We start from the raw sequence: 26,847 nt of genomic DNA on the forward strand, positions 1-26,847 counted from the left end.
CCCCGCTTCCGGCCGCCGCCGGAAGGCCTGGACCGTTGCCGCGGCAACGCGAGGCGCTGCGGCGCCCCCGTTACCGTGGAGACGGGCGGGCGGTGTTTTGGGTTACCCCCCCCCCCCTTTTAAAAATTATTTTTTTATTATTATTATTATTTTTTCCCTTCCCAGAAGGGAAAAATATCCCCGGGGAGAGGTGTGAGCTGTCGCTGGAAGCCCACCCCAGGCTGGGTTACTGCCGGCCCTCCACCAGGCACAGCCTGCCCAGGACGCGGGAGGCCCGGCCGGCCCCGCCGAGCCGGGAGGGCCCCGCACAGCCCCGTCCGCTCCCCGCTGCCGTGCGGCGGGGTTAGGCTGCTTGGAAGTGCCAAGCGTTTCCCTTCAGGTGTGACGGATGGAGGTGGAGAGGAGCGCCCGCACCGGAGCTGCGTCTGCCCACCCACCCTGGCGCAAATGGAGGGGTTGCCCAAAGACGGGCCTCCTCCACGTCAGTGCATTACAAACCAGGCGAAACCTGCTGAAACGGCATCAACTTTGCTGTTTGTCTACAGTGTTGCGCATGCACCGGCTGAACGCACCACTGCCTGGAGGGAAGCGGCAGATGGAGGGGCGCTCCGGCGAAGGAGCCCCTCGCCCTGAGAAGCCCCTGCGTGAGGAGAGGGACGTGCGGGAAAAAAGTGAGAAGCAGGGAGAAATAGAGGCTTTGCTCCAAGGGTGGTGGGAGGCCCCCAGCAGGGAGCGGAGGATGTGGCTCCCATTGCCCAGTTCCCGGTGCTTGGACCCGCATCCGCTCGCCATGAACAGCTACGTGGCAGAAACGCTCCCCTCCTGTCACCAGTTCCTCCTCCGGACAAGACCCCGGTCGCTGGCTGCTGGCTCAGGTCTAACAAGAGACCCATGAGGTCTCATCTACACGGGAAGGATCAGAAGAAACACGCCTCCCCCCGGCCTCTCTGGTTTTGCAAAAGGGGGGAAAGTGTTTGAAGCAGCTGGGATCTCTTCCAGCCGAGGGGGATGAGCAGAGGGTCGAGAGTCCGACATCTTTTCCCCACCCCGGCTTCAAAGTTTTTTGAAAGCAACGGGAGAGCACAGCACAGATCTATCAGCAGGCAAACAGACACGTGGGCTTGTCACTCTGTCCCAATTAATGCCATTTTCCATTTATGAGGATCCTTCACTCTCTGAGGAACGTACAGGCACTGAGAGGCTCTACGCATTGTTTGGGATCTGCCCTAATCCCGACAGCGCGTTGCAAAGGCAGCCTTTGTGAGAGGTCCCAGGTTGTCGCAGACAGAGGAGGGCTCATGGCGCGGGAGAAGACCTTGCGGCTGGAGGAGATGAAGTTTTTCAAGGAGAAACCGAAAGACGGGGCGAGAGCTCAGCCCCTTTTTTAATTAATCATTCTAGTCACTGCTTGTTTTGCAGAAACTTATTTTAGGCTGTGGCAGTGGGATTTGCCTCCCGCTGCTACACCCAGGGGGGGAAAAGAAACAGCCCTACTTGTTTGCGAATCCGCTCAGTCCATTCAGCTGACATCAGAGAACGCTCTTCACTGCCCTTAAAAAAAAAGGAAACGGGGTAAAACCTGGCAGCGCTCACCGTTTCCCCGGCTGATGCGGGCGCAGACTGTCGCTCGTCAGAAAGCGTGCAACTGTTAACCCTCCCTCTCCGACTCTTGCGAGAAGGTAGCTTGACCCGAAAGAAGAAACACGACGGCTAAAAAAAACCAATCAGGTGAAATAATCAACGTTGCTTTTGCCGTCGTTTTCGGTCCATCGCTCGTTAATTTTCCTTTCTGAAGCAACGTCTCCCGTTCCGTATGTGCCTCCCGAGATCACGACCCCTTTTCTTAGAAAGCCGTTCTCCAGCTCAATATTTGGCTTTTTAAGGGTCAGACGCTCTGGCAAACCCTTTGTTGCTTTTGTTTTTATTCCTTAGGACCCTGATTTTGGATGTTTTAACTCCCATTTTTAGCATCTCGCTCCTTTTCCTGGCTGTGCGCGCCCGGAACGTGGCGAGGACTTTCACCCCCCCCCCCCCCCCCAACCCCGTCGTCGGTCCCCCGTCCGTCCCCCCCCCGGGCTGCTGTGAAGTTTGGCACGGCGAATTCTTTTTGGAAAGCGTGAAACACCCTCCGGCACAATCGGGGTGCTGAGGGGGGACACACGGGGGGGGGGGGGGGGGGGGGGCTGCTGGTGCGGAAAGCCGGGCGTCCGCCCGGCTTTCCGCACCAGCAGCCCCCCCCCCCCCCCCCCCCCGGGCCCCCCGACCATGCCCTGCGTGTTTATTAATTAAACTAATTTAATCTTTTAAACGATTCCCGGCCTCCCTGCGCAGCCTCGTAGCAACCCAGCACGCCCGTACAGCGGCGCCGAGCACCCGCTCCCCCCACCCCCCCTCCACCCTCCGAGACTTGGTACGGCCCTTCTCCCCCCCCCCCGCCCCCCCCGTTCCACACGGGGGTGGTAGGCGCCGCGCGCGCGGATTGGCTGCCCGGCCCCGCAGTCCGCGCGAGCTGCGGGTGCTTCAGTGTGCGCGCGGCCGGCGCGGCGCTTCGTCTCTGTCTCTGTCTCTCTCTCTCTTCCCCCCCCCCCCCTTCCCCGCCCCTTCCCTTCCCTCAGCCCGGTTAGCGGCCGCCGCCATGGCATCGGGTAGGTGCTTCCAGGCCCGGCGGGCTTGAGGGGGCGTTGGTGGCGGCTCCGGTTCCCGTCGCCAAGCGCGGGTGCGGTGGGCGCGGGAGGGTGGGCGAGCGAGCGCCATGTGGCGCAGGTGGAAAAGGCCGCGGCCATGTTGGGGGGGGGGGGGGGGGCGGGCGACGGGGCGACGCGGCCCCTTCCCCCTCGCCCGCCCCGTTTACCGCGCGCTCCCTGTCGACGGAGAGGGGGAGGGGAGCCACGCCCCCTTTCCACCGAGGCCACGCCCCCTCCCCCGGGAGCCCCGCTCCGCGAGGCCGCCCGGACCCGCCCCTTTGTGGCCGGGGCGTGGTCAGTCCGGCCACGCCCCCGCGTGTCGCAATGGGGCGTGGGGGCAGGTTCCCATGGGGGTCGCCCGCTCGGGTGCTGTGTGGGATGTAGGCCCCCCCTTTCGGGTCTGGGCCCCCCTTTGGGTTATGGCACACGCACCCCCAGTGCGAGATGTGCACCCGCTTTTGGTTCGTGTCCCCCACCCCGCCGTGTGGGGCCCCCCTGGGGTCGTGTCGTCGTCGTCCCCCCTTCCCCCCCCCCCCCCGGTGTGAGATGTAAGCCCCCCCTTTTGGGTCATGGTCCTTCCCCCATGTGGGCCCTCCCCTTTGGGTTGTGTGTTCCCCCCCGGTGTGAGATGTGGACCCGCTTTTCCATTGTGCCGCTCCCCACAGCATGGTTTGTGTGCTCCCCCTTTGGGTCAACGCCCCCCATGGAATGCAAACGCCCCCTCCCTTGGGTCGTGACCCCCCCCCCCCCCCCCCCCAGCATGGGACATGCCCTCCTCACCCCCCTCAGCATGGGACCCACCTTTGTGTCCCTGCATCTGCTCTGCATTCTGCTCTAGTAGCCCCCCCTGAGGGTGCCAGCGTAGGGAAGAGGGTGGCTTCACAGCCCCCCCCTGGTGCGGGCTTAAAAATGCACTGGCTGTAATTCTTTTCCCAACGGAGGCCTTCAGTTGAGTGTGTAGACAGTATGTCTGCTGTCCCAGCTGACTTGACACAGCCCAGCTTCTCCTGGGACTTCTGCGAGCACGCTGTGTTGCTGTTTCTTCATCCCATTTGAGGTGAAAATGTTTCGGTCCCACCAGCAGTGATGCCCCTGTGAAGCCGTGGGTAGGTAGAGTACCCCAGAATGGGAGAAGGAATTCCAAGGCTGTAAGTGCTTTGTGGAGCAAGCCGTGTTTTGTTAGGGCTGAGCCATTTTAGTGTTGCCTTGCGTTACATATATGAATGATAGAGAATAAAAACAAAACAAAGCAAGGTATGTTAAAGGAGTCCTTTACTGCAAGGAACAGTTCTTTACCATGAGAAGAAAACATGTCCAAAGGTACTGTAAAACGAGTTCAGGCCATGAATTCTTCTACTAAGTGAGTAAAGTTTGGCAGTAAACTAAAACCACGTTCTTCCCAGACCTCAAGTACTTACCGGTCAAGCACCTGAGTGTCTCCTCTGTTTTCACTCTATGGCGATGCTCAAACATGGGGTTCTTCTTCTGTTGAGAATACTGCAGAAGCAATGCTGCTTCTTTATATGAATTACTTTGTATGAGAACTTCAGTTTTCAAATGTACACAACAGATTCTTCTATCTTAAGAGGAATACACTTCCTGAGCAGTGCAAGGTGACTAGTCTGCTATGCCCCACTTCACTCACAGGAAATTTTTCCATGTGCTTTTTACACATTCAGAAAAAATGTCTGTGTATCCAGGAATTTCCAGAATAAACTGTGTTGTTTCCGAAAATACTTACAGACTCTTGTCCCCGTTGAACCCACCAAAATAAATCGATCAGAAGTCTGTAGACTAAGAGGTCCAACAAAGGATGTAGAAAAATGCATAAATAAAGGAAATTCCTCTAATTCTGCGTTGTCATATTTTACAAGCTCCTTATCTGGTTGCTTTCAAACTTCTTCCAAAATTTTGTGGTTTGGCAGAAGTTCGTAAGGGAGAAGCTAAGGAGATTAAATGTAGTCCTTCAATTTATAGCCAATTACATCCTTACTGAGGAATTGTTTCTGATAGAACCATTAATATTCTTTGCTTTAATTAGCAGCGTTAATGGCATATAAATTTTAGAGTTAAACCATAGTTTTAAAATGTGGTTACCTGTTTAATAGTAATCTGTGGTCATTTAAATTGAAATAACCTAAAAATTTGACCTTCGTCTCATTAAAAACAATAAACGTGTTTGGGTTGCACTTTTATGTTGGTTCTTTTAATTGCTTTTCATTATGAAAAGGCAATGAAGTGTTTGTGTAGCCGTGCAAAAGGAGGAGAGTGCTTCACATCTGAGCGAAACTGCTTTATAGGACATGTGAAATGAAATATTATTTCATCTCAGCTTTTGGTAAATGTTTCTCTTACAGAATATGAAATTTGGTGCTTTGTGTTGCTTTGAGGAGATACTTTGCCATTAAAAATGCTGCTTCATGTCTGAATAGCTTAGGTGATATCCTCATCTTGGAAGTATGTATGCTTGTGTTTAAGTATATGTGTAAGTACTGACAGGATCGCGTTTATAACCAGGTGAGAGAGGTGTAACGAACAGAATTTGAGCAGTGATGTGTGTTTTGATTGGAAAATGGTTGTAGTCGTTTATGACATTTACCCTGCATTGTAATTCACTCTCGGTTTCAGCTTTTTAGTCCATTCTAGGTGTAGAGGTTAGAGAGAGTGAGCGGGGGAAAGACTGAAATTGGGAATGATTTTTATTTAGTTCTTATTAGACCGCGGCACCACAATATTTGTACAGATTCTTGAAGTGATTTGAAAGGAACAGGAAAATTGCAGGGCTGTTATCCAGAGTGACAGTACTGGTGAGGCTGGTAGAGAAAGGAAGAAAGCGTTTGGGTTTTGACAAGAAGGTGGGAATTTCAAGCAAAAACGTCAAGAGGAATTGAGACTCCCGCACAGAAAAGCGAGGTCGGCAGAGCCCGTGTGGTTAAGAACTTGGTAGGGCGTAGAGCAGCTTGGGGCGTGTGGGTCTCTCTGAAGAGGTGAAGCCTGCTCGTGACCCTCTGAATTCTGAGGGGTCTGAGGTTGATGGAGCAATGCATGTGCGTTCTGTGTGTCTGCATCTGTTACATGCAGCTGGCTTGGGAAACTAAACCTTTCCCCTGTAAAGGGAGAGCTTTTAACACATAAAAATTTGCAATTTTGCAGAAGACAAGGAAATCCCTCATTGTGCAGTTAAAAAGATAAAATAATGTGATAAGCTAATTCAGCAAAGACAAAGCACCTATTTAAGAACTGAATCCCAGCTAGCAGATAGTAAGGTTTTTCATAACGTTGATAGCTTTTACAAATTAGATGCTCTACTTTAAATATAAGTCAAACCATTTAAATGAATTTTTTCTTTTTTTAACTTGAGGTCATATTTTGAAATTCCCATTCTTCCAGTGTGTTCCAAGAATCACTTTCCGCGATAACTGAGGTTTACGGTTTGAGCTATCAGTAACGTTTCTCTTTAAGCAATATGAGAGAAGGGAAATGTCAGAATCTCCAGACTCTGCCTGTGTCTGTGCCCTTTGCTAGGCAGAGCTTTCTTGTGGCGTCTTAAAAAGGGGTTCAGTAGGACTGACCTCCTTAGCTTCGCTTGGGTAATTAAGCTGCTGCATTCTGTTCGTTGATGATGGCACTGTGTTCGATAGCCGTTAGAGGGGGTTGTGCAGTCCCGAATATTTGAAGAGGCGCCTTGAAAATGGAATTCGGATCCTTCAAAAGGAAAGTTTGAAGTGGCTATACCTGTGTCGCGTCCCCCGCACGCTGTGCTTCTGTGCCCCCTTCTCCCAGTCTTAGCATTTTCTTTTTTTGTTAATAAAGAGGAAGCTGTCTCATTCTGCAGGGAAAGTAGCTGCATTATCCGGTGTACTTGAACATTTCTCCCTCTCCCCAAATTTCTTCCTCTTATAGTAAGTAGAGGAATAAAATGTTAATTGGAAGTTCTCAATATGACTTACTTCTTTTTCTAGATTCTGGAAGTTACAGTCAGTCTGGGGGCCAGCAGAGGTATGTGTGGGTTTTTTTGCTGTTAGCAATTAAATCTGCAAAATAAAAGGCCATTTAGGATTCCCAGCATGATGTTTGAATCTTTGGGCATGATACAGCGTTGATACGTTTTCGGAGTTACAGGTGCAGAAAGCTTGCTGCCCTGGGCCTTTATTAAGATGTCTTATAAAACAGGAAAAAAATTATATTCCTGAAGGGAAGACAATAAGCAGGTTTAAATTGGCATGACATCTTTTAATAGTAAGAACTTCTGAAATGTCATGAATATAGAGAAATATTTTCCATATGACTGCCTTAATCTGTTCACTAAGATTTTAGTCAAGAGGTTATACATCTATATGGCCCACCATCTTTACACTTGTAAAATTTTATTTTACCTTTTTATTTTCTCATTGGAGGGAAATTTCTGTTAAAACCCTCTGATAACTGTTCGTAATTGTGAAATTGAAAAGCCAGTTCATAAAATACCTGCAAGTTTGGAGGGGGTGGGGTGGGGTGTATTTTAATCAGTGAAACAAAAGTGGGTTTATGGAAGTATGAAAATCACGGCTAATACTGACTGTGCTAATGAAAGTCACAGGGTTCTATGCATATAGCACTGCGTGAGTTTGAGTTTATATCTGAGTACGATATGAGTTTCAGCACATGGTTCTTCTGTCAGTTCACGAAGTCTTAAAGTGGCAGAATAATGAGTAAGTATAATCTAAAGCTAGTGCGGTTTTTGATGATGTTATCGTTGAATAGTCCACCAAATACCAAATTTACAGTAATTGCTTAAAAATAACTTTGTAAGAATATACTGAAAAACTTAAAATGCCTTGGTTTCAGACGATAAAGTTTTCTGTGATTCTGAAGAATCTGTCAAATTACAGTAAGCCCAACTTTCATGTACTTCAAATTTACACTTGAAACAGAGCAGAAATTAAAATAAGCTCTTCCTGGCTTCTGACAGTCAACTATGGTAATCATTACTTTATTGATGCGGTTCTAATATGCCTACAACTGCAGTACTTGGATTAAACAGCTATTTTGGAATGAAAAGAAACTTAAAATAACACCAAAAATACCTTTACTTTCCAACCCATGTGGAGGGCACCGTAAGCATTTACTAAATGCATTTTTCTCTTACAGCTATTCGTCCTATGGCAATCAGGGCGGTCAAACTTACGGACAAGCACAGGTAAGTTGAAAGCAACATTGTGTCTTTCAAAGCAGATGTTCCTTCAGTTAAAATAATTGTTCCTGGGTAACCATATCTGGTCCTGGACCACCAGGAAGAAGTCCGTCCTCAGCTGTGCTTGATGTTTGCAGTCGTGTCTAGCGAAGGAAAACTAATTACCTGCTGTGGAAGTTACGCTTATTTGAGTACGTTCTTTAAATTACAGGGATATTCTGGTTATGGGCAGAGTGGAGACAATTCATCCTACGGACAGAACTATGGAAGCTATCATGGGAACTATGGACAAAATCAAACAGGTTTGGCTAGCTTGTTACATTCATTGGCAGTAATTAAAAGGTGAATATTTACTAAAAATTTTCTTCCTCAATTTCCAGGTTATGGACAAGATTCCCAGGGATACGATGATGAATCCAGTTACGAAAATCAGAATCAGAGCTCATACAACCAGCAGTCTTATGGCAGTCAGGGGCAGCAGAAAGGGTCGTCTAGAGGGTAAGGAAGCCGAGATTAACAGTATCTGTTTAAAGTACTGTCTAGTAGTTGTACATTCTTAGCTAGAGCTATAACAAATTTCCTGCTATCATTGCTAAAAAAAAGGACAACCATCTGAAAATTCACATTCTTAAGACATTTGTAATGCCTGAAAGAACAGGAGGTAAGGGACGAATATTTCTTTACGTAAGAAGGATGGATGCAATTGTTTTGAAGTCAAGCTGTACAGGGAGATACACTTTAGAAAGTCTTTGGATAGTGACTACAATGAAGAATGGACTCGGTAGAGAGGATTTTGAATAAGAAAAAGATAGATCAAGTACCTCTCCAGTCACATTCTTTTGTATAAACTTCCAGTACTCTTTATTAACTTCAAATAAGCTGTTAGCAAAGAAGTTCTTAGCTGTTCTTAGATTTGTAGACTTCTTAGCTGACTTAGAATGCCTTTTCATGGTGGAAGAAGAGGAAAGGATTCAGAAATATCATTTAAGAAGTATCTTTTCTTTTCCCAGCTAAATAGGAGTCTCAAAACATCATGGTTTTATATCCTTATCAGTAACTTAAATGTGCGTATGCATACTGCACTCCGATTCAGTACTTGACACTAGTACAAATGTGTTTTACTTGTGAAGTGATGTTGTACTCGAATCAGTTTCAGGAGGATTAATGATACAACTTTTAAACTATGTTGGAAAATACAACCCAAGTTCCCGTAACGACTTACAAGGCCACTTCATTTTCTAATTTACAAGCTTCTTGCATACAGCCCAAGGTTACTGCTTGCATTAGGTCTTTATTGAGGATCGTGTGACCTCTTTGAAATTCACTGTCGAATACTAAACTTCATTCTTGTGTCCAAGGTCCAAATATTTTTTGTATTTTTTTTGCAAGCTGATAAAACAATCTGGACTTCAGCAAACCTGTACTTGTTCTGTAATAATAACTACAAAACCAGAAACCATCTTAACAGAAACAAGCAGGGTCTTAATCTGTCAGCAGTAGGTGCTGTCCCTCAGAGTGTCTTTTTTCCGTCCCTAAAGAAGGCAGGAACATGGTTAAGTTTTGTTTTGCTTTGCTTTGTTTTCTGAGCATTTATTAGAGCTGTACAAAGGTACAGGACTAGGCAATAATGTAGTTTTTAACTCTGTAGACATCTAGTGGGAAGAAAATGCAGTAGGGCACAGATTCTCCAACAAGTTGGTTTTGACCATGAAAATGAAAAAAAGACATTGGAGGGGAAACTTTTCAATGTATGGTTGTAACAAGAAACTAAATTCTAGCAAATTTGAAGAGGATGACCACAAAATTGTAGCTCTCACATCCTAAGGGAGGGAAAGAAGGAAGACCAGCAACTAGTGGATGCTCTCAGCGATGCTTCCTTCGTTGTTGATGGTGCAAAGGCTAAAGTGGAGCTGGCTTTTTTTGCAGTTAAGATATTAACAAAAATCTTTGCAATCTCTTTGCCAGATCTAGGCTAGAACTGGGAGAGAGCAGATTAGATGGTATTTACACAGGTGGGATATTTTGAGATTGGTTGGACCCAATGGACTTCATCTTAGAGTGCTTTGAAAAGCTGGTCGTCTCTTAGATTTTTTTTGTTTGTTTGTTTTTCTGAGACATTTTGGTTAGCAAGTAAGATTGCTGAAGACTGGAGAGTGGCAAATGTAGTGCCTCATGTTTTGAAAAAGGGTTGGAAGCAGGGAGGAGGAAGAGAAGAAAGGGTGGCAGAGGTCAGTGATTAATTTCAATTACTGAAAAAATAATACAGTTAAGCTGCAACTAAGTACCCAGGGGAACAACAAAGATATGAGTAACAGCCAGGGTTTCCTGGATGCAATTTATTTCTCATAAAATTCTCATATAATGTCTTGCTATGAGACGGTAACCCAGCTGGAACTATTCTCTCATACATCTAGATTTTCAGAATACTTTTGTTTCTACCTTGGGCGCTGCAGTAGCCTAGGGAAGTATGGTGTAGGTGACATTTCCTTGTGGTTGCTATAAAGTTGTTATTAGTCAGAGAAGAGTTACGACTCCCTCTTAGAATGTATAGCCACATTGTGTTGGAGTATCCTAGATGTGATATTGGTCAATATTTCTGATGAAAGTTGGTGGGATATTATACGTAGATGGCACTAAAGTGGGAAGAACTTGCAAGTATGCTAGAGGACATCACAAGAGTTAGAGAAGTTCTTGCCAAAATGGTAGAACGCCCAGAAAAAGAGAGATTGCAATTCAGTGAAAGCAAAATTTTGGGATTTTTTTTTTTTTTGTAGGCGGAAGTATCAGCTGCACAATACAACATGAGCAGCGGGTGTCTTCCCTGCATTTCTGTAGAGAAGGATTTGGCCTTTAGCAGGTCGTGGGCTATCCATCAGCCATTGTCATGCTGCTGGGGAGAGGGGAGAAAGCAAGCATTGTACTGGGATATGTAAAGGGAGTGCTGCTGTTAAGTTACGTTTACAGTGGAAACTGAGGATGTCTTGAAAGCGATGGTAACATACAGTTTTCTGCCTTGCTCTTTTTGGAAGGCAGATGTATCCCAACAGCGATGAAACAGAGTATTTTCATATCTGTATGCCAGTAATGACTGGGAACTGTAACTGTGACTAGGAAATTTCAGCAATGTCATGAATTTTCAGCCGTTATTTTGCTCTCTATTCTGTGAACATTTAGCTATTAATACAAATTCTGTTTATTTTAAGTGGAAGAGGCTCTTATGAACAAAAGTCAAACTATGGTCAGCACCAAAGCTCTTATGACCAGCAGTCAAGCTATGGACAAAACCAAGACTCTTATGACCAGCAGTCAAGCTCATATGACCAGCAGTCGGGCTATGGCCACCAGGGCTCATATGACCAGCAGTCGGGCTATGGCCACCAGAGCTCGTATGACCAAAAGTCAGGCTATAACCAGCACCAAAGCTCATATGGCCATTCTCAGCAATCCTACCAGTCTCAGAAGGGAAGCTATAGCCACAACAGCCAAGGTAAAATTCACAGGTTGAATTCAATATTGGCTAATAAAATTGGGCAGAAACACTGTGAAATAGTTGGATTTCCTTCCACAGACAGCTGATTTGATGAATAGTTAAAGCTCTTTTTCCACGTTGATACTCTTGGGGAATGTTTTATTTGTTAAGACTTTCAAAACATTATGCAGAGATGAAAAGCTGTTGGGCCCCAAAATTGTTGCATTTGCGTTTGTTGGAGGCAACAAACTCAGACTTGCGGAGTCCATGTCCCCGAGTTCTGCAAATTCTAGATGTAATTTTCTTCCTAAGCTATTTTAAACCACCTTCTTGCATGAGGGTGACATGTCTTGATCAGTCATGAAGAGCTTTTGCACTTCACATTCCAGCTTTACGCTGTGTAGGTGAATTCTGAGATAGAAGGAAATGAGAAGTTTAAGATCAACCCTTTTTTTTTGTAGTAACTTCACACAAGCGGCATAACCCACGCTCTTTATCCTTGTTCTGTCTTCAGTGATGTCTTTTGCAAACTGGGAAGGCTATATGGAAGTAGAATGAAAAGTGTATTTTAGACAATATGTGTTTAATGTTTGGAAAATGGAGTGTAATTAAGGTACAGAGTGTTTACATTCTGAGATACCTTGTGGCCCTGGAAGCCAAGGGAGGTAACTGGAACAAAATCAAACTTTGCTCCATTACTTTGTGGCATAGATAATGTAAGAGAGATTTATGAGTTGATGCTTTCCAGATTTAAATGGCAGACTTGACGGAGGGGGGGGGAATGTAGGTTGGGAATTTTCACTGCACTGCAGTTTGCACTACAATTTACTCATGTTTTGTTTTACTCATTCCTCCAGATGATCGTCGTGAAAAGAGTAGGTATGGAGAAGATAATAGAGGATATGGCGGGTCACAGGGAGGAGGTAGAGGGGGATATGACATGGATGGAAGAGGTCATATGTCTGGATATAGGTAAGTGATCTCATTCCAGTGCCTGCAGTTCCTTACCCTTGTTTCTTATTATTTAGCTGTTTTAAATTTTTGTTTACTATATGTCTATTCCTAATGTGGTTCAGATTTAGATTTCCAAAAATGGAAGGTTTCTAAAATTAAACCTTTCTGCACTGCACAGAAGTGCATTTTGCCTAGGAAAAGCTTTTAGGTTCAGATAGATTGAGACCAAGCATTTGATTGTTATGACACATAGCTGCATTTTATTTACATGAGTTGCAATACAAAAACTTCCTGAGCCCATCCCTTGAAATAAGATATTTTAAAACCTGTAAAAATTTGTTTTCAATGACAAGAAAACCAGCAGCCAGGGATTGAGAAAGTTTTATAAAATTAGCTAAAGTAGCTAACATTTTAGCAGGGAAGTATTTTGACTTTACAATGAGAAATCATTACACTAAGCCTGGCTAATTACCTTTCTGCTTCCTAAATAATTTAGGAATAATTTAGTAATAACATTACTTGCTCTTCACTGGTTTTTGCAGTTTTAAACTTTTATTAAAATACAGTTTTTATTATTGGTTTAGCTGTCAGTCCAAACACATTTATTTTAGGTAGATTTTTAAATACTAACAATACTGTTACCCTTCTGTCATCGCCTTAGGCTCTGTTCCTGTCAAGAAAATTTATGCACATATTTAATTTTGTGCTTGCGGATGATTTCATGCATAGATCTGAGAGATTGGGACCTTTGCTTTAAATCCTATTGAATTAGGCCAGATGACATTATTATTTCTTAATAAACGATCGCAATTGGCTACCCTTTATGTACCTCTCTGAAATGGCTGGGGGTGTAGAGTGCTCACGGATGCAAAGTAGGAACGTTGAAGCTTCCAGTGAGCTTTGAAGTGTTGCTTGTCAGCACCACTCATCCTTTAATAGGCTGCGCAGTTCTGGGTTATTGCTAGAGCTCCAGATGAAGAACTCTAATTATACAATGCTCTTCGTTTGAACTGATCTAATTTAAATAAAATAATCCAACAGTGTGTTAAGACTTGGTTACTTTTTAAAGTATTTATTTTTAAACCATATTTAAAATTTGCCTGCTCCTAAGGTGGTCCCGAATTGTACTTCATGGCTTGCTGTTTTGATGACGTAGGTGGACCTATCTCTTCTAATTAGGTGTGGTAGCACAGTTACAAAAGCATATGAATAGTTATTTTATGTTACAGTTTGCTGAGGTTTTATATAATATAAACTTAAATAGCAAAGTAATTTCTAAGTTCATTTTCAGTTAAAACCGAACAATTTTTTAAAATGAGCTTTTCTGTGTGAATGAGGGTTTTCCATATTCCTATGATAAAATCTGGGTTTTTAAAAAATTGTTTATAGCTGAGCCCTTTCCAGTAAGAGGAATGAATGTGAGCTTCAAAAAACATACTTTTGGTAGATTTTATCACTTTGAAACAAACTTCTGTCTTTGCAAGATAAAGTAAGATAAATTAATGTCTGTGAAAATAAAGCCTCTTCCCATATTTTTCCAAAATGTAAGAAAAATTTTGTTCACACATCCATGTAGATAATAGTGCGTCAGTGGACTTGCAAGCCAAAAGAAGGAAAAGAGTGGCAGTGAATCATAGAATCGTAGAATCGTTTCGGTTGGAAAAGACCCTTAACATCATCGAGTCCAACCGTTAACCAAACACTACCCAGCCCACCGCTGAACCATGTCCCTAAGCGCCACGTCTACGCGTCTTTTAAATACCTCCAGGGATGGTGACTCAACCATTTCCCCGGGCAGCCTGTTCCAGTGCTTGAATGGAGAAGTGAGGGAAAATACAGCAAAGCGGGAAGGCATTTAGTAGGAAGTCTGTCCGCTTCTGTTAAGTGATGCAGTCTTTAATGCTGTTTGCAGTGAAATTTTTCTGAAACTACAGTGTCATACTTGTTTGTTCAGTCTTTCTGCATAATTACGATGGAGGATTCTGCTCCTGACATAGGTATTTTACCAAAGTCATGCTTGCTAGAAAAGTGTAAAAGGTTAAATTAAATAACAAACTGTATAATCAAGGGGAAAGTAACTTCTAATAAGGTAAGAAATCATGTTTAGCCCTGTGAAAATGGGGGGTTTCAGGGTAGTTTTTTAGTTTTGTTTCCTTGGCCCCCCTCCCCCCCCCCCCCCCCCCCAGCAGCTTGTGTAGAAATGTCAAGTCTATCTCCAGTAACTAGTTATCATTTTCAGTTTTTTACTTCAATCACATTTTAATGCTTAACATTAAATTGTGGAAACTCCATAGCCATCAGGAAATAATCTATTTAAAAATCTTGTCTATACAGGTATTTGTACTGCAGTAATAACGTAGGCTTTGATTTTTATAGTGGTTAGAAAAGAATGTGTAAATGAGTTCTTTTGACACAAAAGAAATTGTTCCTTGACGTTACAAAAAAAATTAATAGCGAACTTGGGACCATAGTGAATGAATCTCTTCTGTGTCAGCTAGTAATAAAAATTTTGTCATGACTGGCATTTAAATGCAGGGAGAACTTGTTGCAGCTTGTTGTTCATCGGTGAGAGCTTTACCCAGTCACTGGCGTTCTTACAGCTCTATTGCCTCATCTACTCTATAGTGCTGGGCCATCAATGCATCCTGTTGACAAGCGTCATCGCTGACTTGCTGCTGTCCTGTGCTGGTGATACAGTGACTTTGGCTGCAACATCAGCTCTCCCGCAAGATTCTTGCGAGTTGTGTTGGCCTGTATAAATTTACCCTGCATGTAAGACCTCTCGGAGCAGTCTGCAAGTGCAGAAAATTATTCAGGAATACTTGGGGCAAAATCCAATTAGCATTTTTAAATTTTGAGAGCTTTCATTTCTTTGAATAACCTTTATAAAAGTACTTCAAAACATAGTTGGTAATATTAAGGTATGAGTTGTTATTCTGAAAACTAGAATGACTTGAATACGTACTGTAATGAATGCTTTCAGCACTCATTTTTCTTTTGTGCCTGTGCAAAGTCATGCAGCACTGAGAAGAAAACATCTTTTGAGAAATTACCGTTCAGATTCCCTAGCTGATGATATTATGATAGAGAACAATCATTTTCTTATGCGTCAGATGTTCACTTTTTAATCTTAGTAACTCAGGGTTTCAGAATTATTCTTCAGATTATTTTTTAATGGTCTTGAATTACATCTTTAGGATTTTAGTAGAATTTTTCCACCTTTCATTTTGAAGCTTGAAAAATTGATGATCTCGCTAATTTGTATTCTGGCTAAGAAGCAAAACCTTTTCTTTTTTTAAAACCCATAGTGGAAGAGTCTCATCTTTGAGCTCTTTTGGTTAGAAAGCAGGTACACCAGGTCTTGAGAATGCAGAGTTTTACTCCAAGTTAGTCTTCCAAGTTTCCTTGTAGAATTGGTCGCCTTTTTGTTAGAGTCCTCATCTGAAAAATAAGGAATTAATTGCTTATAGTGGTTGTGGGACCAAATTGTTTTGGTTAAGCACACGCGTGGGAAATACAGTAGCAATACAAAGCAGGTTTGTTTTCTTTCATCTTGGAAAAGCCATTCAGGCAGTCGGGTGGCCATTCCTGTGACACTGCCCTTCTTTCAGAGTCTGGGGATTAAACGGGAGAAGCTTTGCCTTTGAGTCTGCTCATGCAGTCTGTGTTGGTGGAACTACGTAGGTGCAGTTTAGAAAAGGATTTACCATTGGGTTCGGATTTGCCATAGAAATCCTAACTTTGCTCAGCATAGGTCCCCCCCCGCCTTGCACAGAGTTGATGTACTATAAACAAAAGTTACTTATGCAGCTTAATTGCTATATTAGCTATTATGGGTGGGAATTAGCTTATTGTGATATAAAGAAACTATAACTTAGTGCAAATGTTTTTTACAACAGTGCGGTTTGTGTTCAGAGTTAATATTTTGACTTGTAATGTGTATGCTTGAGCTTAGCCTTATATAGACTTTGGAGAAACATGAACAGAGGCAATAAATATAGGCAGGAAAAAAAAAAGCTATCTGTCAGTGACTTTATTGGTGCACTAAGCATTCCTTGTTTTTAAAAATACATTCTTACGTGTAACTCCCACATGCTTGGCGAGACATAGATGCATGTTGGAGGCTGAAATTTGGTTCCTGAATTCTTAGTGCTACCTCTGCCAATATCTGATCACTTTTTTAAAGTATATTTCTTGTATCTGTAATGTTCAGCTCTCCATGTAACTGTGCCTTTCATTTAAAGAGTTATTCCCGGCTGAAGTAAGCAATGTTCAGATGAACTCCATTTACACTCAAGTAGGTGATGTTTAAATATATGACTGAGTATAGGGAGAAAAGAACATCTGAAGATGTTTCTTTCATAGCAGTAAGTTTTTGTCACTATGAATGGTGCCACGTACACAATCTGGCTGCTTGCAGCTCAGTCTCTTTTATTTTATTACCTTTGGTGGCATTGTTGAATTTTAGCTACCTGTTCATGAGTCTAACACAGGATGTTAAAACTCCAAACTCCACCAGGTCACCCATCTATTCGGTCTGTGTGCAAGACTGGTAAAGCAATAGACTGTGAAACACTGCAATTATATTTCCCACGTGTTTTATGACAGTTGTGTGGGAACTGATTCAGTTGCTGAGACTGAGACTTACATTTTGTGTCTGAGCAAGGGGTACATCTGAGACTGTGGCATCAGCTGCTTGCAACCAGTTTCTGTGTTTGACTTCACTTGCTGCAGCATATCCGCGTGCCTCCTGGGGATCTTAGGCAGCTTTGCCCAGCAATCTCAGGAAGGTAACACGCTGCAGCTTTATAAATCACGTCTGAAATGGGACTTAAAAATGGAGGAAAGCATTAATCTATCATCAAAGGTATCTGTCACTAAATTGATGCAGGTTTTGGTTGGGCTGGTCATGTGAGACTAAGCAGAAGATAACAATGCTGAAGCATACTTGGGCAAAAACATATTTCTACAGACATTAATTAAAATTAATTAAAAATTGCGGCTTGCACTTGTTAGTGTGGGGTGCAGAATTACTGTATCACAAAGTTAGAAATTAGGCATTTAACTATGACTTCCTTTACGTTTTATATATCCAACTCTATCACTTCTCAGAATCATGGGGCACACATTTTACCCCAGCATCTTCGCAAAATCCTCACTTCCTGTAAAATCCTGGCTGCATTGATCACAAACTTATTTTCTGTATGTTTTTAGATTGTTGGGTTTTTCTAATTTATGTCTCTGTTGCTGTATGCTTTCAAATCAGAAAACATACATGTGCTGGATAATGCTGTCCCGATGAATTGGGACCGTAATCTAGGGTTGGAAAACTTTGGTAACATTTCCATGGTTGATGTATTCGGTCTTGTTATTTCTGAGTTAAAATCCTAGAAGGGCAGGCATCCTACTGAAAATTGTTGTGTCATAATGAAGTTGTTTTTTCGTTTTGTTTTTTTTTTTTTTTTTTTTAGCTAAAGTGAATTGGAGGTGGCAGAAAGACATTTACAGTAAATTTTATTATTACCATTGTGTTTTTATCATCAGTCGTTGAAAATAGCCAGCCTTCAATAAAGACCAGCTCTGATGTTGCATATAAAATTCATTCGTTTTGCCTCTTTAATGAGCAGAATCAATTACTTAGGAGCAAATGACACTGCAGTTTAGCATTCAGATTTTTTCTGTGGAGAAGCAATTTAAAATCTGCAGCAAAAATTTATTTTAGGAAAAGTCCCAGTGAAAGTGATAGTCTGTCGTGACAAACATCTAGTACTTCTTACATGTACTGTCATAGAATGTCAGTCACCCTTCAAAGAATGTCTCTCTTAATCCAGTTTTGATAATATCTGTTGAAACCTTACTTCTTTTTTGTCCCTCGCTTTGGGCAGATTTTCTCTCATAAACGTTAAGTAAGCAGTACCTCCCATTCATGACTTTGCATTTGCTGTAACAGAAAACAGATATACGGAGTGCCAAAGAAGTTAATCCCTAATTTTATTTCATTGCCTTTTGCTGGGGTGCTTGTGTCCCATGTTTGGACTCTGATGTGTTGGCAGACGTATTGAATTAAAACCTGGACTGACTTCCAGTTGTAAAGCGCGTTGGTGAAGAGGCTACTCGTACTGGCACAGTAGTTCCAGAGTCTGGAGCTAGCCCTCTGCATCAGGGTTTGAACTTACACTGGCTTTATCTTAGCTGCTGAGTGTGAAAGCTATCAGAATTAGGCGAACCTGCCTAATTTTCAGGGGGCAGCTGTGTCCCCCATACGAAGGAGGGCAAGCAAGCAGTTACACATGGCAGTATGAGACAGTCTTTCTGACGCTTGGTTATTGACTTTTTAAAAAATCCAGTGGTTGTATTTTTCCTGAGGGCTTTGAATATTGATTATATTGTGTTCATAACATGGATGCAATTAAAAATGCTGTTCTGAAAAATCCTACTAGTACGAACATGTACATTGAAAAGAGTGAGGGTTTATTTTCATGCACATAATTGGAGGCATAACGTCCTGTTTAAAATCCCCTTCTAACCTTTGAAAATTGATGTGTGTAATCTCTTAACTTGGTCTACATTTTGTGCCACAGGTTTCAGAATGAATGAAATAAAACTTCACGGCCTCTGCTTTTGAAGCTCACATACACACACCTTCTCTGTAATGTCAAGTGCTAATAGTGCAGCAGGTCCCCACAGACCCTTTCTCAGAGAATGGCTGATACTGCCAATTTGTCCCCCATATATAAGTGCACGACAATAGAGGTTAATTAACTTTAGCTCTTCTTACTTCTAGGAAAGTACTAAAGTACTAATTATTCCAAAGTAGCAATTATATCTACAATTAAAGCCCATTAACCTTCATGAAAAAAATGTTTCTGTTTTAAAACTCAGTTTTTGATAGCAGTCATTTTGGCTTATGGGATGGGAGAAGGTATTGAAACAACGACACGTGTATGGGTTAGTTTAAAATACTCTTTAGGGCTTCTCTTCTCCAGTGCAGCACCCTGTGCGATTATTCACTTTCATGTAATTTAATCTTTGAACGTGAATGAGTAGTGAGGAGAACATAGAGATGGTGCTTTAGCTGCTAGACAGTAACTCTCGACTTGTGATCAGTTAACTGTAGATTGAGCCTTGGGCTCAGCACATAGAGACTTAAGGAAGAAATCATTTCTTCAATTTTTCCTCTGCAGTGGTGGTGACCGTGGTGGCTTCAAAAATTATGGTGGTAAGTGCCGAGTATCCAAAAATGTTTCAGTGGAAATTCTTTATAAATCTAAAAGCCACCAATATCTTGTTACTATCTAGTAGAAGCATTATAGCGTTTTGGTGAGGCTGGTGTGTTCATGAGTTTTAATAGCCAAACTTTTAGCAATAAACTGGATTTCTACTTTGTCAAATTGCATGAAAGAATTTGTGGAGACAGTGACGTTCACCGGATATTTTTTTTCTTTTCTTTTTTTAATTTTTATTACAAATGCTTCTTAGAAAGGTACTAGAGGGGAAAAAAAAAAAAAAAAAAAGCGGTAAACTGCTTGGTGATCTGACAACCAGCATTTGCAAGATAACACCAGCATAGCATCAGTGTGGCAACTGCCACATGCTGCAAGTTAAAGAACACGTTAACGTCCTACAGACACCTTCTGTTGAACGTTTTAGTCTAAATATTCTCTAAATCTCTGGTTAATGTTTTAGATCTTAGATGCATTACATACATACCTTAAATATTTTCTTGTCTCTAAAAAAAGTCGCTTGAAAATGTTTTGCTAAAAATAGTCTTTTTCTTTTTTTTTTTTTTTTTTTTTTTTAAAACCCGTTTCATAGGTCAGAGGGATTATGGACCAAGATCAGATGCTGGTAAGAAAACAAGCAGTGGGTGGGAGTGGATTGTAGCTCTTAGGTCATTGCTTTTAAAATGTATGTCTAGAAAGATGGATGTGGCTGCAGTTCCCATGGCTCAAAAGAAATTCAGCTAAAGCTTGTCTTCCTTGAAAGAAACTTATTTTATTAAAGCGCTTGTGAATTTTTGGATGTCTTTTCATGCAGCAAGTAAGAATTTGCTGATGAACTTTGAATCTGCTTGAGCCAAGCAGCTGCTTTCACTGCCATAACACTTCTGCTAAACTTGTGTTATTTAAAACATATACTACTATGATGGTTTGGATGTCCTAGCTGCATGGACAAGCTGAGTGTGTGGCAGACAGCCGGTCAGCTGTTGAATGTATTCGGTCTCTGATGTACTGCAGCATCTGAAGGTGCTGTGCATGCATTTTTTGAAATTGATGATGTTAACTTCAGAATTATGCTCTCTGCTCACCTTTTATTTCACACAAGATTCTTTGGGATTTAAGGGTCTGCTACTGGGCAGTATAGACCTGAGCTTAAAATGTTGCTTCTGTTGCTACCACAAAGATGCATGGTAAATGTAGCTTATTTTTTGATAGATACAGAGTCTGACAACTCTGATAACAACACTATCTTCGTGCAAGGACTTGGAGAGGATGTTTCAACAGATCAAGTGGCAGACTATTTCAAACAAATTGGTATTATAAAGGTATGTGAACTGAGAAATCATTGGTAAGAAGGAAGAGAACTTGCAGAGCTGCTGTATTGGAAATGTACTGGTATCATTCAAAGCAGATGCTCACTCTGACTCCTTAGTAGTTGTAGACAATATTTTTATCTGGGTTCCCAGATGACAGCTCATTTGTAAGCTGGCAGCATTAGCAGCTTTTTTCTAGTGACATTTAGATTGCTTCGTATCTCTTCTTTAGTCTTTATAACCCATAACACTGACACTCTGTCCATTGTACCACCCTCACACTTCAGCAAGTATGCTTCTGTGTTCTACGGCTGTTTCTTCTGTTTCTGCAATTCTAAATTAGGGTTTCCTGCACTTGACCTCAATTTTTGTAAAAACTGGGCCCGTCGTTACTGCATGGAGAACAGCTAGTCAGTACCCTTCAGTCAAAAGCATCTGTTTCTGCAGGCTAGCTGCAAGAGAATCTTCTTTCTAATGATACTTAGCTGTTACAGTTTATGCTGTGAACTGGCTTTACCAGTATTTCTCCTATGCCAAGTGTACAACCTTTCTTTTCAGACGAACAAAAAGACTGGCAAACCTATGATAAATCTTTATACAGATAAGGATACTGGCAAACCAAAGGGAGAAGCAACGGTATCTTTTGATGACCCTCCTTCTGCTAAAGCAGCAATTGACTGGTTTGATGGTGGGTGAGAGTACTTGTTCTTTTTGTTATTTATGAATCTAACAAGCAGTGGAAGAAGCAAATCAATAACCTCATTGGGGACCCCATGCTACTTTTTGTTTGGCTTTTGTTTTCTGGTTTGTCTCTTTTTTTTTTTTTTCCTTTAACAAAGACCTCTATTTCATGGTATTTTGTGTGTGCTGGCTTCCTCTCTCATTCGGTGGAACAGCAGCTAGTGATTAAGACCAAAAAGGTGTAATGAAACTGTTAGGGTTTGCTGCTGTACGTCAGTCATCCCTGCACGAAGTATGAGAGATGGTGTTCATGTCACTCGGGAGAGCGTAACTTCGTGTTCAGACCAATAGAGCTGTAACCTGTGTTAGCAGCGGGAGGGATTTCCTACAGTGTTAGTATTGGTATTATTAGTGCTGTGGTAGCATTTTTAGAGTTTGGCAGTGGTTATGGCAGTCTTGTGCCAAGTGCTTTGTATATACGCAGTGAAGAACAAGGGTTTTTTAAATTACGGGTTCAGTGGGGGAAAAGAGCAGATCCCAGAAATACATTGATATAAAGCTCTTTGGACTTGATGCAGGAAATAGTGATACTCTTTTGTAATAGTAAACTTGGCGGGGCGGGGAGTGCCTGCTTCTGTGACCTTGTGTGTTCTCAGAATTTTAATAATATTGGGCAGAAACAAAAGGACATACTTTGCATCTGGTGTGAAATGATAGTGCGTAAAAAAATCTGGCATGGCAGGCTACTTGATGGTTTATATTTTGCTAATAAAATGCAAATTGACTTTTGTTTAGGAGGGTAAAGCAAATATGACTATATTAGGCACACGTGCAGTCCTGTTTGTTCTGTGATAAACCTTGTATCTGTGAAAAACTGAGACTTTGTATTTAAAAAGTTCATGTTTTTCACTTACTTGGGGGTGTTTAATTTTTGTGCTGGCTGTTGAATTGTACAAAAGCGGTGTTGCCTGACTTGGGGGAAGAACAGAGTTGTAACATCCGAACTGCTTAGCCATGAACACGGCCAAAAATCTTTTAAATGTTCTTATGTGTCTAGTTAAATTGCAACTTAGATTGCATTTAAAGTAAGAGAAATATCTGTGGGTTTATGGAGAACCTAGCGAGTACCTCAGTGTTTGCCATCTCACATTTGGACCAGTGTTTTCAAAAATAAAGAGATTTACTCCAGACTCCCTGTGTCTTAAGAGCTTTGCATTCAATCTGTATGTGCAAATCACCTCTGTTCTTTTGAACTTGCTGCTGTGTTGTTGGGAGCTGTATTGATCTTTCTCTCGCTTTCTGCCTTTCCACAGGAAAAGAATTCAATGGCAATGTTATCAAAGTTTCTTTTGCAACTAGAAGGCCTGAGTTCATGAGAGGAGGTGGAGGTGGCGGACGTCGAGGTGGGACTAAAATCTGTAGAAGCCTTGTTTTTGCACAGTTAAATGCTTTTTAGCTATTATCGGTTTATAAAAGAGAAGTTGACTTTGAAGCAGTGATTCATCGAAATATATGGGCCTTTGGGATTCTGCCATGAAAGGGAGTAATAAGGATTGAACCAAGTTAAGTAAACTGAAATCTGTAATCTCTTTTGCACAGCATAGAATTTATGCTTTCCTTTTGAACTGGAAAGTCTCCAGATCATGTCTCAGCATTGCTTTTAAAGAGATAGTCTAACAATGATGTTGAGGCTGTACAGGTTCCACGTATATAGGTGTGAATTCCCGGTGCGTATTTGCTTATTACAGCAAAGCCTTGAGATACTCTGATGTTTCCAGATGGTATTAAGCAGGGTAAATTATTCAGCTGGTACTGACTTAGAGCAGCAGTTGGATGTCTGACTCCTTTAATTAAATAGATGTTAATCTCCCTGATTCTCTGCATAATACAGTTTTGTCAGGAGTCCACTGGATATTAATTACCATTTTACAGGAAGCATGCTTTGTGCGGTGGCTGTCAACAAATTTTAGTTCTTAAATCAGGCAGTTTTGTAGGCTGATTAAAAAATGGTACTTCAAGAACTTCAATTGGTATAAAAGTTCTTAATCTTTTTGATGCAGAAAGCAAGAACTGTGTTGTCCCTGTGCTTGTGTCAGATGCATCCTGGCATTAATCCAGACAGATTTTTTTTTTTGTTAAATTTTCATTCCGTGACTAAGTCTGGCCTTATGTGATTGATACTATACATTGTTAAATCTTTATGAAATTTTGTTAATGCACATAGTGGGTTTATATTTACCCATTGGCAATTCAAGGGGATCAAGTTTCCTTTTACTCCTGAAAAAGAATTTATAAAAAATATGTGGTGGAGCAAATTTTTCTGGCCACCATGGGCTATCCTTGCTTCTTATTTTTCCCCATCTGCCTAAGTTACAAATCTGTCCATATGAATGTGTGTTTCAGCTATGCAGATAACATTAACTTCAGGACATCAAATGCTGTTGAGATTTGGCGGTGGCTGAAACTTCCATTGTCATTTGCCCAAGTCTTCTAGCTATCTTGTAGCTAGTAGTAAATCAGCTAATAGATGCTGAATTCTACAGTGGTACAATTTTTTATCATTGGCACTACCTGCTTCTTTCAGAGTTCCTAATATGGTTTCAGAGGCTTGCCTAGTAGGGATATATTTACATAAACACTCTTTCTTCCACCTGAAAAGTCCGTCTGTCACTTGGGTTCTGAAGCCAGTGACAGTCCTTAATAAATGTTTCTCATGTACAGGTCATAGACACTTCCCCTCCTTTATTCTGACTATAATTTTGTCTACAGGTTCACGAGGTGGATATGGAAGAGGTGGGGGCTACCAGGGTAGAAGTGGGGAACCCAAAAATGGTGATTGGGTTTGTCCTAACCCGTAAGTGTCATTTTAATTGGGCGGTGGTGTTTCACATATGCTCTCTGAGTTTCTTAGCAGCTAAGTCTGGGGAATCCTTGTCTTTTCTAGGGCCTGTGGTAATATGAACTTCGCTCGCAGGAATTCCTGCAACCAGTGTGGTGAGCCCAGACCAGAAGATTCACGTCCATCAGGAGGTGTGTAAAAACAGCGGCGTCTCTCCCGAAGTGTTAGAACTGTTCACGGCATCTGCAGCTTTTTGAAAAACCTGGCTGATGTGTCGGTTTGCATTTTCCTCCAGATTTTCGTGGGAGAGGTGGCTATGGAGGAGAAAGAGGATATCGAGGGCGTGGTGGCAGAGGCGGTGATCGGGGAGGTGGCTATGGTGGTAAAATGGGAGGAAGGTAAGCAGTTTCTTTGCCCTTGCTTGGTTGTGTAGCATACAGACTGTGGAATTGATAGGGACTGTGGGAAAAGAGTGGTGTTTGTGTGTGCATGCACAACTGTGCTATGAAAACATGAACTACAGATAGGAGCTTCCAGAGAAAGTAAGTCAGTTTGCCTGTTGAGTGTGTTTTGTGAGCGTTTTTGGATAAGGCTATCTAAACATAGAAGAATACACAGAAGTTGGCGTAGAGATGTTTGACTGAAGGGACTATTTGTTACTTGCTTAAGGGATTCCTTATGACTTCTTATTTCCCTTTCAGAAATGATTTCAGAAATGATCAACGCAACAGACCATACTGAAGACCACTGTGAATGTTTTGTTTGTCTTCTTGATGCGTTTGATAGTGAAATTGCCAGAGTTTTGCCTGCTGCTTCACCCATGGCCTCTTTGGATAGTGGAATTGAGTGAAACTAGATTTTTATTTTGGTGGGAGGGACTGGGGTGGTTTGGGAGGATTTTTTTTAAGCAAGACATTGAAATTTAATCTTGATTTCAACATTCTCCTCTTTTCTTCCCCCCGTACCTTTTCAACAGGCCCTAAGAAGGAAAAGGATAAACTGTAAAATATTGCCAAAATATGAGAAGTGTTTTGTAATACAACAATAAATGCTGATTGTTTTATTTGTGAAATCGTACTGTTTCACAATTACTTCAGTTGCATGCGTTTCCTTACATATTCCCTGTCTTCCTGTGGTCTGACCTAAGTAGTAAATAGGGTCTTGTTTGAAATGGCACTGCTGCTTTGACCCTAGCTCTGTGCTGTTTGCAAAGATCTGCAGTTAAGTCGGCGGCGAGCCTACTTGCTATCCATGCCCTCTACCCCAGGCTTGCAGACTTGTCCCTTGCTCCTTTCTTATTTCCCTCTCAGACTGAAGTCCTGTGTTGCCGGCGTTTCCTGCTGGCATGCTTTGGTGTGCCCTGCAGCCTTCATGAGGAGCAGGCAGATGGCAGTGTGTTCTCGTGCTGCCAAGGAGCATATTGTGTCCAGGCCAGGACAGCTCCAAAAACAAGGTGGGACGGCTTCAAAAAAAAAAAAAAAGTAATTTGCTATGTATTTCTGTACCTTTTAATTGCTGCTTTTGAAGTGTGGGTGATAGCAAGCAAGCCTTGTGTGCAGCCGTTTCATCTTCGAAAGATGCAGGCGAGGTTCAGTAGACACATTGTAAGCATGTGGGATTCAGCACTGAAGCCGGGGTTTGAAGAAACGAGGTTAATTATCGCTTCTCCTCAGACTAGGTCACTCTGCACGCTGCAGAAGCGGGTTGGTGGGAATCTGTGAAAAGCTAGCACTGCCGCAGTCAGCTTGTGTCCAGTGCTACCTTTTCATCAGGAGTCTTTTAAGAGGGAATGTCTGGTTGCCCAATATTCCATTGGGCAAAATAGTATTTTGCCCAAATCCAAGTTCCCAGGGTCTGTAGTTACAGTCTTGATAATTGGGCACACAGCTGCACAATATCCATGGCCTCTCGCAAAGAAATGAACAAAAATAGCTTTTGTTAATGTTTGTAAGCCAACTCCCTAGCTTGGTCTACATTCATGGTCATGGTAATGGTAAGTTCAAATTGGCCATTACCTGTGGCTGGAAATGCAATAACTATGCTGTGCCTTTTTAAGGTTTCTCCTGGAAAGCACAGGTACTGTCACTGCTCTGTCAGAAAAGGCATTTGTCACGAATTCTGGACGGCTTGTTCCTCTTAAAACAGTGGAATTTGAGGTATGTGTATTAGTGACATTATAAAATTTAATGTGTGGGTGAGGCTTTAGAAAGGCAAATTGTAGACAAATAAATTCAGTATCTGTTGTTTTGCTTAAGATTTAAGATCTGAGGCCTGATACTCCTAACTTGGTTCTGTCAAAAATGAGCCGGGCTAGGAAAGTTGGAGTGTTTATCGTTTTTAAGCTAGCGTGGTGATTTTGAGTGAAGCAGGCTAGAGGGTGCTCTTCCACGTAGCTGCGTTGGCAGATCTGAGGGAGTGGTGGCTGCTGGATGGAGTGAAAGAGGAAAGCAGCGATAAGCAGCTGAGAACAGAACGGGATGTGTCGCTGCCTAAGGTTTCTTCCCCAACATAGCT

The 26,847-nt window shown here is 42.3% G+C and overlaps 1 protein-coding gene across 3 annotated transcripts; it reads left to right on the forward strand.

Moving 5' to 3' along the window:
* Positions 1–2,592: 2,592 nt before the first annotated feature.
* Positions 2,593–25,405, forward strand: TAF15 (TATA-box binding protein associated factor 15). Of its 3 annotated transcripts, XM_076354235.1 has the most exons (16): positions 2,593–2,645; positions 6,647–6,683; positions 7,815–7,863; positions 8,069–8,159; positions 8,238–8,355; positions 11,061–11,344; positions 12,184–12,298; positions 19,465–19,499; positions 20,096–20,128; positions 20,716–20,825; positions 21,372–21,501; positions 22,808–22,897; positions 24,264–24,348; positions 24,439–24,524; positions 24,629–24,731; positions 25,035–25,405. In XM_076354235.1, the coding sequence occupies exons 1-16, from the start codon at positions 2,636–2,638 to the stop codon at positions 25,072–25,074; spliced, it is 1,416 nt and encodes a 471-aa protein (XP_076210350.1). In that variant the 5' UTR covers positions 2,593–2,635; the 3' UTR covers positions 25,075–25,405. The 3 variants fall into 3 exon arrangements, with proteins under 3 accessions (XP_076210350.1, XP_076210351.1, XP_076210352.1); XM_076354237.1 differs by lacking the exon at positions 19,465–19,499 and having other exon boundaries at positions 2,611–2,645; XM_076354236.1 differs by lacking the exons at positions 6,647–6,683; positions 19,465–19,499 and having other exon boundaries at positions 2,608–2,645.
* The last annotated feature ends 1,442 nt before the right edge of the window (positions 25,406–26,847 follow it).

The sequence above is a fragment of the Aptenodytes patagonicus genome, chromosome 17, assembly GCF_965638725.1.
Source record: "Aptenodytes patagonicus chromosome 17, bAptPat1.pri.cur, whole genome shotgun sequence".
Taxonomy (NCBI): Eukaryota; Metazoa; Chordata; class Aves; order Sphenisciformes; family Spheniscidae; genus Aptenodytes; species Aptenodytes patagonicus.

Excerpts from the sequence above, each read along its gene's own strand:
- TAF15 (XM_076354235.1), top strand. Across the intron at positions 8,160-8,237 it reads CTATGGACAAAATCAAACAG|GTTATGGACAAGATTCCCAG; the intron begins GTTTGGCTAGCT and ends CTCAATTTCCAG. Across the intron at positions 22,898-24,263 it reads TGGAGGTGGCGGACGTCGAG|GTTCACGAGGTGGATATGGA; the intron begins GTGGGACTAAAA and ends TTTTGTCTACAG.